At 48.0% G+C, this 13,911-nt stretch overlaps 1 protein-coding gene across 13 annotated transcripts in view; it reads right to left on the bottom strand.

The window, feature by feature from the left end:
- dtnba (dystrobrevin, beta a) overlaps positions 1-13,911 on the bottom strand; it is a 705,977-nt gene that overhangs the window by 163,671 nt on the left and 528,395 nt on the right. For 11 of the 13 annotated variants that reach the window (XM_038800081.1, XM_038800088.1, XM_038800079.1 and 8 more), the window contains one exon: positions 10,792-10,877. The exons of the other annotated variants lie outside the window; for them this stretch is intronic. In XM_038800081.1, coding sequence (XP_038656009.1) covers positions 10,792-10,877 — 86 coding nt within the window. The remainder of the gene's footprint in view (positions 1-10,791; positions 10,878-13,911) is intronic. 13 annotated transcript variants of the gene reach the window in all.

Below are 13,911 nucleotides of genomic sequence, written 5' to 3'. Positions count from 1 at the left end.
CGAAAAGGCCACTACTCCAGAGTGTGCCTGGCACGGAAGGCCCCAGCCCTTAAACCTCCAGCGGCACAAAGTAATTGCCCTCCGCACTCGCAGGCCCGCAGGCCCCGGAACGCAGCGGCCTGTGCCCCGACTCTACCCCCACCCGCTACGTGCGATCCATGGGGGTTGCCATCTTGGCAGACCCCCACCACGCGGTCCACCACGGGCGACTCATGGGGGTCGCCATCTTGGGCGCCATCTTCCTCGCCGCCCGCCACGTGCGATCCACGGGGGCGGCCATCTTGGGCCCCATCCTCTCCACACTCAGAAAACTCGATTGAAGACTGCGACCTCAGTGGGCACTCATCGCGGGGCCATCCCAGCGCAGCTGACCGAGCCGCCGACTACCCGCAACTCAACGCAGTCACACTGGACCAATCGCGCCCAAAGCATCTCCACAACTCGATGACGACGGTTCAAATCAACGGGTACAGTACACCGTGCCTTTTCGACTCCGGGAGCACTGAGAGCTTCGTACACCCAGATCTGGTAAGACGCTGTTCGCTCCCCGTTTTCCCTGCACGGCAAACTATCTCCCTCGCTTCGGGTTCCCACTCTGTCCATATCCAAGGGCGCACCGTCGCAACTCTAACAATCCAAGGCGCTAGCTACTCTAATTTCCAACTATACGTCCTGCCTGAACTCTGCGCCCCTCTCTTATTGGGACTCGACTTTCAATGCAATCTCAAGAGTCTCACCCTCAGGTTCGGCGGACCCCTACCCCCACTCACTATCTGCAGCTTAGCCACGCTGCGAATCCCCCCTCCACTCTATGCCGATCCTCACTCCGGACTGTAAACCCGTAGCCACACGCAGCAGGCGGTACAGCCTACAGGACAGGGTGTTAATTTGATCCAAGGTCCGGAGGCTTTTACGCGAGGGGATCACAGAGGCTAGTAACAGTCCCTGGAGAGCTCAGGTGGTGGTGGTCAAGACTGGGAAAAAATTCCGCATGGTCATAGACTATAGTCAGACTATTAATCGGTTTACGCTCCTCGACACGTACCCCCTCCCCAGGATTGCAGACATGGTGAATCAGATCGGCCAGTATCGGATTTTTTCCACGGTGGATCTGAAGTCTGCATACCACCAACTCCCAATCCGCCTGGAGGACTGCCACTTCACGGCATTTGAAGCCGATGGCCGCCTCTTCCACTTCCTCCAGGTCCCCGATTGGCGTCACGAATGGGGTTTCGGTGTTCCAACGAGCAATGGACCGAATGGTGGACCAGTACGGGCTGCGGGCCACGTTTCCGTACTTGGATAACGTCACCATCTGCGGCTATGACCAGCAGGACCACGATGCCAACCTCAACCAATTTCTCCAGACGGCCCAGAAGCTTAACCTCACTGATAACAAGGAGAAATGCGTTTTCCACACAACCAGACTAGCCATCCTCGGCTATGTCGTGGAAAACGGAGTCCTGGGTCCCGACTCAACCCCTCTTAGAACTCCCTCTCCCTCATTATCCCAAGGCCCTCAAACGGTGCTTGGGATTCTTTTCGTATTATGCCCAGTGGGTCCCCCAATATGCGGACAAAGCCCGCCCACTCTTTAAGGCCACACGATTTCCCCTGTCAGCTGAGGCCCGCCAGGCCTTCAACTGCATCAAGGAGGACATCGCCAAAGCAGCCATGCGGGTAGTGGATGAATCCGTCCCTTTCCATGTTGAGAGCGATGCCTCAGAGGTAGCTCTAGCAGCCACACTAAATCAGGCAGGGAGACCAGTCGCATTTTTCTCCCGAACCCTCTCCACTTCAGAACTTCGACACTCCTCAGTCCAAAAGGAAGCACAAGTCATCGTGGAGGCTGTTCGTCACTGGAGGCACTACCTTGCAGGTAGAAGGTTCACCCTCATCACCGACCAAAGATCGGTTGCCTTCATGTTTGACAACTCGCAAAGGGGCAAAATTAAAAATGACAAAATTCTGAGGTGGAGGATCGAACTCTCCACCTACAAATACGATATTATGTATCGACCGCGGAAGCTCAACGAGTCCCCAGATGCCCTGTCCCGTGGGACGTGTGCCAGCGCACAGAGCGACCACTTAAAAACCATCCACAATTACCTCTGCCACCCGGGGGTCACCCGGCTCGCCCACAACATTAAAGCCCGAAATCTGCCTTTCTCCACCGAGGAGGTAAAAGCGATCACCAGGGACTGCCCGATCTGCGCGGAGTGCAAACCGCACTTCTACAGACCAGACAGGGCCCACCTGGTCAAGGCTTCTAGGTCCTTTGAACACCTCGCTATCGATTTCAAAGGGCCACTCCCCTCGACTAACAGGAATCTGTACTTGCTGAATGTCATCGACGAGTTCTCCCGTTTTCCCTTTGCTATCCCGTGCCCCGATATGACCTCCCACACATTCATTAGGGCCCTGCATAGTACCTTCACCCTGTTTGGTTTCCCCAGCTATGTACACAGCGACCAGGGTCCTTCCTTTATGAGCGACAAGTTGCATCAGTACCTGCTTGGCAAGGGCATCGCCTCGAGCAGGATTACCAGCTATAACCCCAGGGGGAACGGGCATGTGGAGAGGGAGAATGCGACGGTCTGGAAGACCGTCCTACTGACCCTCCGGTCCAGGAATCTCCCGATCTCCCATTGGCAAGAAGTCCTCCCCGACGCGCTCCACGCTATTAGGTCACTCTTATGTACCGCTACCAACCAGACCCCTCACGAGCGGCTCTTTATTTTTTCCAAGGGCACTACCACGGGGGTTTCTCACCCGGCATGGTTGAAGACACCAGGCCCAGTACTCCTCCGGAAGCACGTCAGGGCGCACAAAACTAACCCACTCGTAGAGAAATTGCTCCTGCTACATTCGAACCCCCAGTACGCCTTCGTAGAGATCCCTGACAGCCGTCAGGACACTGTATCCCTCCGGGACCTAGCACCTGCAGGATCCAACCCCCCCACTACCACCGCCAAGGTACCCCTCACACTACATCCCACCCAACTCACCCCCCACACCTCCGCACCTACCAGTTCGCTACATTTTATTCTCGCGCCCATGCCAGCTAGCTCCCAGCGCCCCCAGTCCCCAGTCGAACCAGACGGGTACGAAGCTCGGGCGGAATTGCCCCCGGAGTCCGCCATCGTACCCCAACCGACGGTGCTCATCCAGCCACCAGAAGGGGCTGCAACCACTGTGCTCCACCAATCACAGCGGACAACTCAGCCACCGGACAGACTCAATCTGTAAGCCACCACCCGCTCCGGACTTGATTTTTTTTACAGGGGGCGAATGTGGTGAATCACAGTAGCATAATTCACACTGTATTACACATGTTGTACTATGTCTCTGTAAGCTCGGCGCACGAGCAGTTGCGCTGCTCTGCCACCAGGGGGAGATGTACTGGGAGTGTACGGGAGTTTGTAGTGGGCTTCACCCTTGGCTCCACCCACAGCTCCTCCCCCTAACCGGAAGTATAACGGTTGCTGCTGAGAGCCTGCCTGCCAGTTCATCTGGAGTTCATCTTGTCACAGGCAGGCTCTGTTGTAAGACGATTAAAACCACTGTTCACTTCTAACCACGTGTCGCGTGAATTGATGGTCTCATCAAGCCCAAGTGCACATTCACTAAACTTATGGCTTCAGTACTTTCTTGCTTTAAGGTTTCTGGTGGTTGAATCTGAGTTTGGAAAACAACAAGACTGAAAACTTGTATTTATATTGTGCTTTTAGCGTAATGGAACATTCACGGTTCTTCATTGGAGTATTAAAAACAAAGGAAATGCTTTAATTATGGGGAGATCTGAGTTATAGTATGATCACTGTATCACTATTCATCTGGAGACAATCAGAGTGCAGAACTCATGTTGGTGGAATTGTTCAAGTAAGTAAAGAATGAAATGCCTGTTGGTCATTTATCAACAACAGAAATATAGAGTAAAATTTTTTGTCTTAAGTTTATGAAGTTCACTTTGCGCTGCAACAGCGCAGCCAATGTGAAATTGAAACAGTGGAGGAAAGCACCACAAGGTAGTTTCACATCCACAGCTGAATATTGAACTTGCTTCTGTTTGGCTGGGGTTATACTGTACACTGCCACTATGAAGTCCATTTTGGCAATTACAAAGAATATCAGGAAGTTCCCAGTTAAAACATAATTCTAAAAGTTGTGTTATTATTTTTTCTTTTATTTATATAGAATGCTAAATCAGTATGAAATTGCTCCATTGGATAAACTGCCAACCTTTGAAATTGCCCCACATGTCGTGCATATTATTTAAAAGCTATAAAACCATGTCACGGGGAAGTAACTCAGACACCAGGGATGGAGTTTACTGTCCCCCCCAGCGGCAAGTTTTGAGGAGAGAGGACATTTAAGCTGGCAGGAGTGTGCAGATTGGCGACACCCCATTAAGTCTTAGGAGGAAAAGCTCGTGATCGGCCATCCCAACTAAACTATAATTGAAGTTTCTAATTGGGTTGTTAATGCCCACCTAAGGGTCTCACCCTACACTGCTGCTATTCATCGGGGAGCCTGAAAAACAACCCCCACCGGGCTTATTTGCAGGCTTCAAGAGAGGCTGGCTTATCTTGTGCCTGATTGAGGGATCCAGTATCGGAGGGGGAGAGGGAGGGCTGTCACTGAGAAGCACTCGTCCTTTATTCTGAACCACTTTCCATCCCAGGCCAGCGACACTTACCCCACAATCCCCACAGCACCCTTGCTCGCTTGTAGCCCTGGGCCCTTTGTTGACCCGAGGCCCCTGCTAGTTACATTATTGGCGGCAGCCACCACTCCTGGTGGCACTGATGTGCAATGGAGAACTTTTCAGCCTCTAATTGACTACCAGCTCTTGGTGGGCAGGCTTTCCATCCCCAGCGACCTGGATCCCAGGGGAAACCCAATGCTGGCCATTTAAGGAAAGGTAAAGTTGCCATATTCACGGATGACCATAGGCTGCTTTTACCTTTGAGGGGAGAGCTGACTGGTGGTGACTTAACCTGAGGATCACCACACCTCAGGCGACGGGCGAGGTTGAGAAGGCAGGGCCTTCATGAATAACCTCAGCCGGTACAGGTATTGAACCCATGCTGTTTGCTTTGCTCTGCATCATGAACCAGCTGTCTAGTCAAGTGAGTGGCCATTTAAATGCCTCAAAGGAGATGACACGGCGCTCTTGTCTGTTGTCCAGCCAGCGGGTGAGACCCCGGTCACTAACATTAATTTCTGTGCCAGATTTTAAAGAAGGTGCATACGTGAACTCAGTAATAGGGGCAGGACAGTGACACAGTGGTTAGCACTGCTGCCTCACAGTGCCAGGGACCTGGGTTCAATTCTGGCCTTGGGTGTCTGTCTGTGTAGAGATTTCACATTCTCCCTGTGTCTGCGTGGGATTCTTCTGGTTCCCTCCCAAAATCCAAAGATGTGCAGGCTAGGTGGATTTCCCATGCCAAATTGCCCTTAGTATCCAAGGTTTAGGTGGTTTTCAGGGATAGGGCAGGGCAATAGGAATAGGTAGGGTTCTCTTTCAGAGGGTCAGTGCAGACTTAATGGGTCGAATGGCCTCCTTCTGCACTGTAATGAACCTATGAACAACAGATCGCCATTTGGCCCCTCAGATCTGTTCTGTCATTCAATGAGATCATGGCTAATCTGTATCATAACTCTATTTACCTGCCTTGGCTCCATAACTCATAATACTATAGGCAAACAAAATTCTATTGATCTCAGATCTGACATTAGTAATTGAACTAGCATCTATTTTTTTTTAATGAGAGAGAGAGAGAGTTCAACACTTCCATCATCATTTCAGATGGAAGTACAACCTAACTTCTCACCCAAGTGGCCTGGTTCTGGTTGTAAGGTTATGTCCCTCTCTCCTAGGCTCCCTGTGCAAAAGGGAAAACATTTCTCTCTCTACCTACTTAAGTAATTCCTTTCGAAACTCTAAAACCTTCAATCAAATCACCACTTAATCTTAAATATTGTATGGAACACAAGCTATTTGGCATTATGTAATCTTGACTAATAAATAAACTCAAGAGCCATGGTAACTTCCTGGTGAATCTCTGCTGTACTCCCTCCAAGACCAATATATTCTTTCTAAAATGCGTGCCCCAATCGGAACAGACCACGGGACCCAGCCCAACCTGCCTCAGGAAGTCCCTTCCCACAACCCAGGACCCCCAAAATGGCAGAGATCCCGCGCGAGGACCCAAATGCGGCACAAGGTATCCTCATGCTCACAGAACGCCAGGACCCGTCCGGATCACAAACATGCTCCCCCAGCAACCCCACTACCTCAACCAGCGTCCAGGACCCTGCCAGACGCGACCCCGGAAACATAACCATCGTCCTGGTCCCTCCAGCGCCCCAATCCCCGCCAGACGCAAACACCTACCTTCCACAAGGTCAGACTTCTCCCCGGGACCATCCAGCTGCAGCCGCCGACTGAGAAAGGGAGGGAAACGTGGCAGTCTGCAGGTGAGACTGAAGCAACACGATTTAAAGTCTCCTCTCCTCAGCATACTCCTGACAAACGCACAAGCGATCGAAAACAAGCTGGACGAGCTTAACGCTAGACTTACCTCTCAGAGAGAAGTAAGAGACGGCTGTGTGCTCTGTTTCACAGAGACATGGCTCACCCCCACCTCACCGGACTGTGCCATACAACATGAAGGCTTCTCTATTCATCGGGCGGACTGCACCGCATCTTCAGGCAAAGCGAAGGGTGGAGTGGTTTGCACCTAATCAACTTCTGGTGCTTGGTTGTGGCGACCCTGGCGACCTACTGCTCTCCGGACCTGGAATACCTGACCGTGAAGTGCCGCCCATACTATCTTCCACGTGAGTTCACTTCAGCCATTATCACAGCGGTCTACATCCCACCCAAGGCAGAAGTGAAGAAGGCGCTGGATGAACTCTACACAGTTATAAACAACTACGAAACAGAATACCCGGAGGCCTTGCTCATCGTGGCTGGGGACTTCAACAAGGCCACCCTCAAGAGTGTATTGCCAAAATTCCACCAGCACATCTCCTGCCGCGCCAGGGGTGACAACACTCTCGACTACTGCTACTCAAAAATCAAGGGAGCCTTCCGATCCATCCCCCGAGTGCATTTTGGGAAATCAGACCAAGCTCCTTCTCCCGGTATACAAGCAGAAACACAGGCGGGAGAATCCAGCTAAGAAGGCTGTGCAGTGCTGGTCCGAGGAAACAGAAGAGCTCCTACTTGATTGCTCCTTAGAGACAGTGGACTGGTTCATATTTAAGAATTCAGTGACCAACTTAAATGAGTATGTCACCACCGTCACAGACTTCATCAGCAACGACTATGTCCCAAAGAAAGCAGTACGTACGTTCCCCAACCGGAAACCATGGCTCAATCGCGAGATTGACTCTCTACTGAAGGACAGGTCTGAGGCGTTCAAGTCAGGTGACCCTGGTTTATACAAGAAATTCAGGTACAACCTCTGCAAAGCCATCCGAGATGCCAAGAGAGAATATCAGACCAAGCTAGAATCACAGACTAGTGTAACAGACTCTCGGTGGTTGTGGCAAGGCCTAAACAATATAACGGGCTACAGGGTAAAGCCAAGCAGTATCTCCAGCAGTAGTGCACCCTTCCCCAATTAACGCAATGCATTCTATGCACAGTTCGAGCAGGAAACCAACGATCGAGGGCAGCACGATGGCGCAGTGGATCGCATTGCTGCCTCACGGCGCCGAGGTCCCAGGTTTGATCCTGGCTCTGGGTCACAGACCGTGTGGAGTTTGCACATTCTCCCCATGTTTGCGTGGGTTTAGCCCCCACAACCCAAAGATGAGCAGGGTAGGTTGATTGGCCATGCTAAATTGCCTCTTAATTGGAAAAATGAATTGAGTACTCTAAATTTAAAAAAAAAGAAACCAACGATCCACTGTTGAGTGCCCCAGCAGCCCATAACTCACCCATACCTACCATCACAGCTTCTGAAGTCAGATCGGTCTTCCTGAAAGTGAACACTCAGATGGTGAGGGGTCCGGATTGGTTCACTGATCGTGCACTAAGAGCCTGTGCGGACCAGCTAGCAGATGTGTTCGCAGACATCTTTAACCTGTCCCTACTCCGCTCAGAGGTCCCTACCTGCTTCAAGAAGACCATCATACCGGTACAAAGAAAAACCAGGCAACGTGCCTCAATGACTACCGTCCGATGGCCCTGACTTCAGTTGTAATGAAGTGCTTCGAGAGGTTGGTCATGAAGCGCATCACCTCCATACTCCCAGAATGCCTTGATCCACTGCAATTTGCATACCGCCGCAACCGGTCCACAGCAGACGCCATTTCCCTGGCCCTACACTCATCCCGAGAGCATCTCACCAACAAGGACTCCTATTTATTGACTACAGCTCCGCCTTCAACACCATAATCCCAGCCAAGCTGATATCAAAGCTCCAAAACCTAGGATTTTGTTCCTCACTCTGCAACTGGATCCTCGACTTTATAACCCAAAGACCACAATCAGTAAGAATAAACAACAAAACCTCCTCCACAATAGTCCTCGATACCGGGGCCCCGCAAGGCTGCGTACTTAGCTCCCTACTATACTCCTTGTACACACACGACTGACTGGCATAATTTGGTTCCAACTCCATCACAAGTTTGCTGACGATACGACCATAGTGGGCTGGATCTCGAATAACGACGAGTCAGAATACAGGAGGGAGATTGAGAACCTAGTGGAGTGGTGCAGCGACAACAATCTCTCCCTCATTGCCAGCAAAACTAAAGAGCTGGTCATTGACTTCAGGAAGCAAAGTACTGTACACACTCCTGTTAGCATCAACGGGGCCGAGGTGGAGATGGTAAGCAGTTTCAAATTCCTCGGGATACACATCACCAAAAATCTGTTCTGATCCACCCACGTTGATGCTACCACCACGAAAGCACAACAGCGCCTATACTTCCTCAGGAAACTAATGAAATTCGGCATGTCCACATTAACTCTTACCAACTTTTACAGATGCAACATAGAAAGTATCCTATCTGGCTGCATCACAGCCTGGTATGGCAACTGCTCGGCCCAAGACCACAAGAAACTTCAGAGATTCGTGGACACAGCCCAGTCCATCACATGAACCTGCCTCCCATCCATTGACTCCATCTACACCTCCCGCTGCCTGGGGAAAGCGGGCAGCATAATCAAAGACCCCTCCCACCCGGCTTACTCACTCTTCCAACTTCTTCCATCGGGCAGGAGATACAAAAGTCTGAGAACGCGCACGAACAGACCCAAAATCAGCTTATTCCCTGCTGTTACCATACTCCTAAACGACCCTCTTATGGACTGACCTCATTAACATTGCACCCCTGTGCTTCACCCGATGCCGGTGTTATGTAGTTACATTGTGTACCTTGTGTTGCCCTATTATGTATTTTCTTTTATTTCCATTTCTTTTCATGTATTTAATGATCTGTTGAGCTGCTCGCAGAAAAATACTTCACCTGTACCTTGGTACACATGACAATTAACAAAATCCAAATAAACTACATTGACAGACTTGTTTATTACTCATTTATTCCTGAATTATAGCAACATTGTAAGATTCTTGCTGAAGGATCAACAATTTCCTCATGGCTGTGTTTGTTACCAACACCGTGCATGTGCAGTTGTAATGTTTTACTCTTTTAGGTCATTGTGAGCGACCGAGTAGTCAGCAGCCATAAAAAAAACAAGGAGTGTTCCCCCTCTCTTCACCTTCTTTGTGGATAAGCCTCAAAACAAAATCTTGGTTCAAGGTAATGTAATATCTGAGGCTGGATTTGGGAGATTGGTTCCACCAGCGCCTCCCACCTTCTGGCTCCCCACTCCCCCAGCCTGCCTAATGGTCAATATGCCTGTCAATCATACCACCACCATAGTATTTTGTCTCTCATCAAAAAACACTTCCTGGCAGGCTGGGTGCAGCAGAGTGACATCATTGCATTTCTGCATGTGCATAGCCCAGTGTGTATGCGCAGAGGGATTGGTGGCCATTTTGCATTGGCCGGGGTCCAGTGAATGCATAAAGCCCTGGAATGTAAACCATCAGAATAACCTGGTGGTATTCCCATCAGCTTTTGATGCTATTACTTTTTAAAAATACAATTTCCATGTTTCTGTTAACTTTAGCGAGTTCCAGTTCTTGTTCCATTATTAGTTTTTCTGGAATGCCAGATTTTTATCTTCTTCCTATAGCTGATACAAGGTAATTATTCAAAGTTCTGCTATTTCCTTAGTTTAATTTGCAATATTACCCACATCTGATTTTAAAAGGACGCATTACTTTTTTCAAAATTTTGAGTACCCAATTCATTTTTTCCAATTAAGGGGCAATTTAGTGTGGTCAATCCACCTAGCCTGCACATCTTTGGGCTGTGGGGGCGAAACCCACGCAAACACGGGGAGAATGTGCAAACTCCACACGTGACCCAGAGCCGGGATCGAACCTGGGACCTCGGCGCCGTGAGACTGCAGTGCGACCGCTGCGCCACCGGGCTGCCCTCAAGGACGCGTTACTCTTGACTATTCTTTTTCTTTGAGTGTAATTGTAAAACTTGAATGTGTTAATCTTGATTTCCCTTACAGGTTTCTGCTCATATTCTTTCTTTGTAGTTCTTGCTATTTTTCTTTGCCCACTGTTAAGTAGCCTTCTGAAGAACCAGAGGACATATCGTTTTATGAACATCGCGCTCAGTACCAATCAGTGCTGGAACCAAGCGCTCCCGTGGTGCCACTGCCAGGGCACTCAGTAAGATTTTTCTTACCTATTTTTATTTTCCAGTTCTGCAATTAACTGCCGCTGCTGCTTGTTTGCATCGAAGTTGAAAGCCAGTTCTGATGTTGAACGCTGCTAAAATAGCAAATAATACAATTTAACAACAAGCATATATTCAGCAGCTAATTTTGTTTTCCCTGCCATCCTCTCTCCTCAACAATGTAATGTTCTTCTCCAGTTGGCAAGATTGATCGATGAATGGCATCATGTACCTCAGGACCAACATCACTGAGCAGGAGCTGCAGGGTGCCATTGTACGGTCCTGCCTGCTGACAGGATCATAGATCATAGAATAGATCATAGATTATCTTGTCTCCTTGCCTATCAATGGACTTTTGGCCTAGCCCTCAAATTTTCCATGGCGGGTCCCGTAGTATCCCTCTCGCCTTAAGCAGCGCAGGGCACGATAATTGTTAACTACTAGGTCTTGTCATTGTGAAAGGACAACATGCTAAAATTCTTTCAAAGTTAAAGTATACTTTAAGTTGGTGTTTAATTGTATTCAGGTGGTGTATTTTTGGGGATTCACCTGCGCTCAGATATACAGGTGCAGGCTGAAACTGATGCTTGTTATGTAATCCATATATTGTAAAATAAACGTTTCTAAGTGGATAAAGATTATGCTCCATTTCCCCTTCACTGCCTGATTATCTGACTGAGTTGTAACAATTATTATGCACTTATATTTCAGATTTCTATTTTCCCCCTTCTATCTTTAGATTACTCTCTGGCAATTTGTCTTCCACAATGGCCCAGCAGAAAGGTTTGTCACATGAGCTGTTCGCCAGACTATAATTCAGGTTATCTTGAAACATTATGAACCGTAAAAACATAATGACAGTAAATAACTCCAGCTGTCACCTGTACATTATAACCTCCTTTATTTTCACGTAAAATTCCTCATCTAAAGGGATTAGTGACAGGGATAACTAAAATACTCTCAAAGCAGAGTTATTCATAAAAAGTCTGGCTCCTATAAATCATGAAGCTTTGACGATTGAAATGACTTTCAGATAAAAGTGAACTCCATCAACACTCAGTCTATGGCATTAGTAACATTGATAGTAAATTCAACTTAAAAATTCAAAGCCATGACTGAATCAGGCGTCAATATATCTCCTGGACAAGTTACACGTCACAGAAAAGCTTTCTATCTTATATCTTCCAAGTATAAGCCAGTTCAGCTTCTCTGGTGAAACTGGTCAATGTTAGAGAGTCCGGGACATGGGAATTCACTTTTTAAATACAGATGGTATGCATTGGCATCATAACTAAAGCAGACTTCCTCTTTACACACAAACTGAATTCAGGGCAGTGAAATAGCAGAGACTCAGAGATTCCTATTGAGGGTTCAGGAATCCAGTAGAATAAAGAACACAGAACAATACAGCACAGGAATAGGCCCTTCGGCCCTCCAAGCCTGTAACGTTCATAAAAACCCTTTGCCCAAACCCTCAGCACTTCCTTGTGCCATATCTGTCTATACCCATCCCATCCATGTGTTTGTCAAGATGCCTTTTGCACACTGTTAATGTATCTGCTTCCACAACCTCCCTTGGCAACGGGTTCCAGGCACTCACCACCCTCTGTGTGAAAAACCTGCCTCGCACATCTCCTCTAAACATTGCCCCACGGACCTTTAAACTATGCCCCCTGGTGACTGACCTCTCCACCCTGGGAAAGAGTGCCTGGCCATCCAATCTATCCATGCCCCACATAATCTTATAGACCACTATCAGGTTACCCCTCAGCCTCCGTCATTCGAATGAAAACAGTCCTAGAAACAGGGAAGCACGGTGGCGCAGTGGTTAGCACTGCTGCCTCACCGTGTTGAGGTCCCAGATACGATCCAGGCTCTGGGTTACTGTCCGTTTGGAATTTGCACATTCTCCCCGTGTCTGCGTGGGTCTCACCCCCACAAACCAAAGATGTGCAGGGTAGATGGATTGGTCATGTTAAATTTCCCCTTAATTGGAAAAAGAGAATTGGGTGCTCTATATTTATTTTTTAAAAAGGAATCCAGTAGAAACATATTTTAATTTCCAGTGAACAGAGTAAGAGGATTAGAGAACTGAGGGTGGATTGAATATCTGAATGACGTGACAGAGATGTAAGTGAGCTTGGCACTGGAGAAATTTAAACTCAAGGTTGGGAATTTTATTTCTAAGACATTGGACGAGTGAGGTGACAATAGATATCTATGAGGATAGGGGTGAACAGCACACATATATGCTAACTGACAAGGGTTAGTATTTGCTCCTAATATAGATAAGCTCACAAGATATAAATGAGTATATACTCATAACTCAATGTGCATACTTATTTAAAATATCACAAGAGCTTTGAGTCCACTGGAATGGAGTCCAATCTGAACACAGAATATTTAAAAACAGGCAAGGACCATCAACGAATTAATTTATTTTTATTGGACTGACAGTCTACTCAGCACCATATCTCAAATGTTCCTTTCTCCATAAACAAACCTTCCAGGGTGTTTGATCCGATCTACTCCCTGTAGCTTGCTCCACAAGTAAATGACCCTTTGTATAAAATGAACATCCAACCCAATTTCCCTTCTTACCTCTCATTCTTAACACCTGTTTGATCCCTATGCTATCAAGTTCCCAATCATAACTTCACTACTGGAAGTACTTATCTGACAGGCAATTCATCTCTCAATCTGGAGATGGTAAATTCAAAGGGGAGAGGAGAGGGTATGCTAACATATGACTCTTTTTCAGCTTACAAGTGGAGGGGAAATTGTGCTCCCTGTCACAAATCGTATTTAAACCAAGGCAGAGGAGGGGAAAGAAATCTAGTGTTAGATTTGCTTACAGAAAAACCTGGAATTGTGATCAATCAGATCCTTTACTGCTGTTTTCAATACTTAGGCCAAACCACTGTATATGTTTAATACTGCAGAGTGTGATATTTCAGCATTGTGACAGAGGTCGATGCTGCAGTAGAATATGAATAATTTAACTTGAATGAATTTCTGCCACATTCTCACGCCTGTGAAAAGAAGCCTGCTCTGATTGGCGTCATGAAAAAAAATTGGCAAATCAATTTCCAAATTAGTGATTATGTACATTTTTCCTGTTGCCCCTAA

This window comes from Scyliorhinus canicula, chromosome 6 (assembly GCF_902713615.1).
Source record: "Scyliorhinus canicula chromosome 6, sScyCan1.1, whole genome shotgun sequence".
Lineage (NCBI taxonomy): Eukaryota > Metazoa > Chordata > Chondrichthyes > Carcharhiniformes > Scyliorhinidae > Scyliorhinus > Scyliorhinus canicula.
Note: the sequence above shows the minus strand (reverse complement) of the source record. Positions and strands in the feature narration are given on the sequence as shown.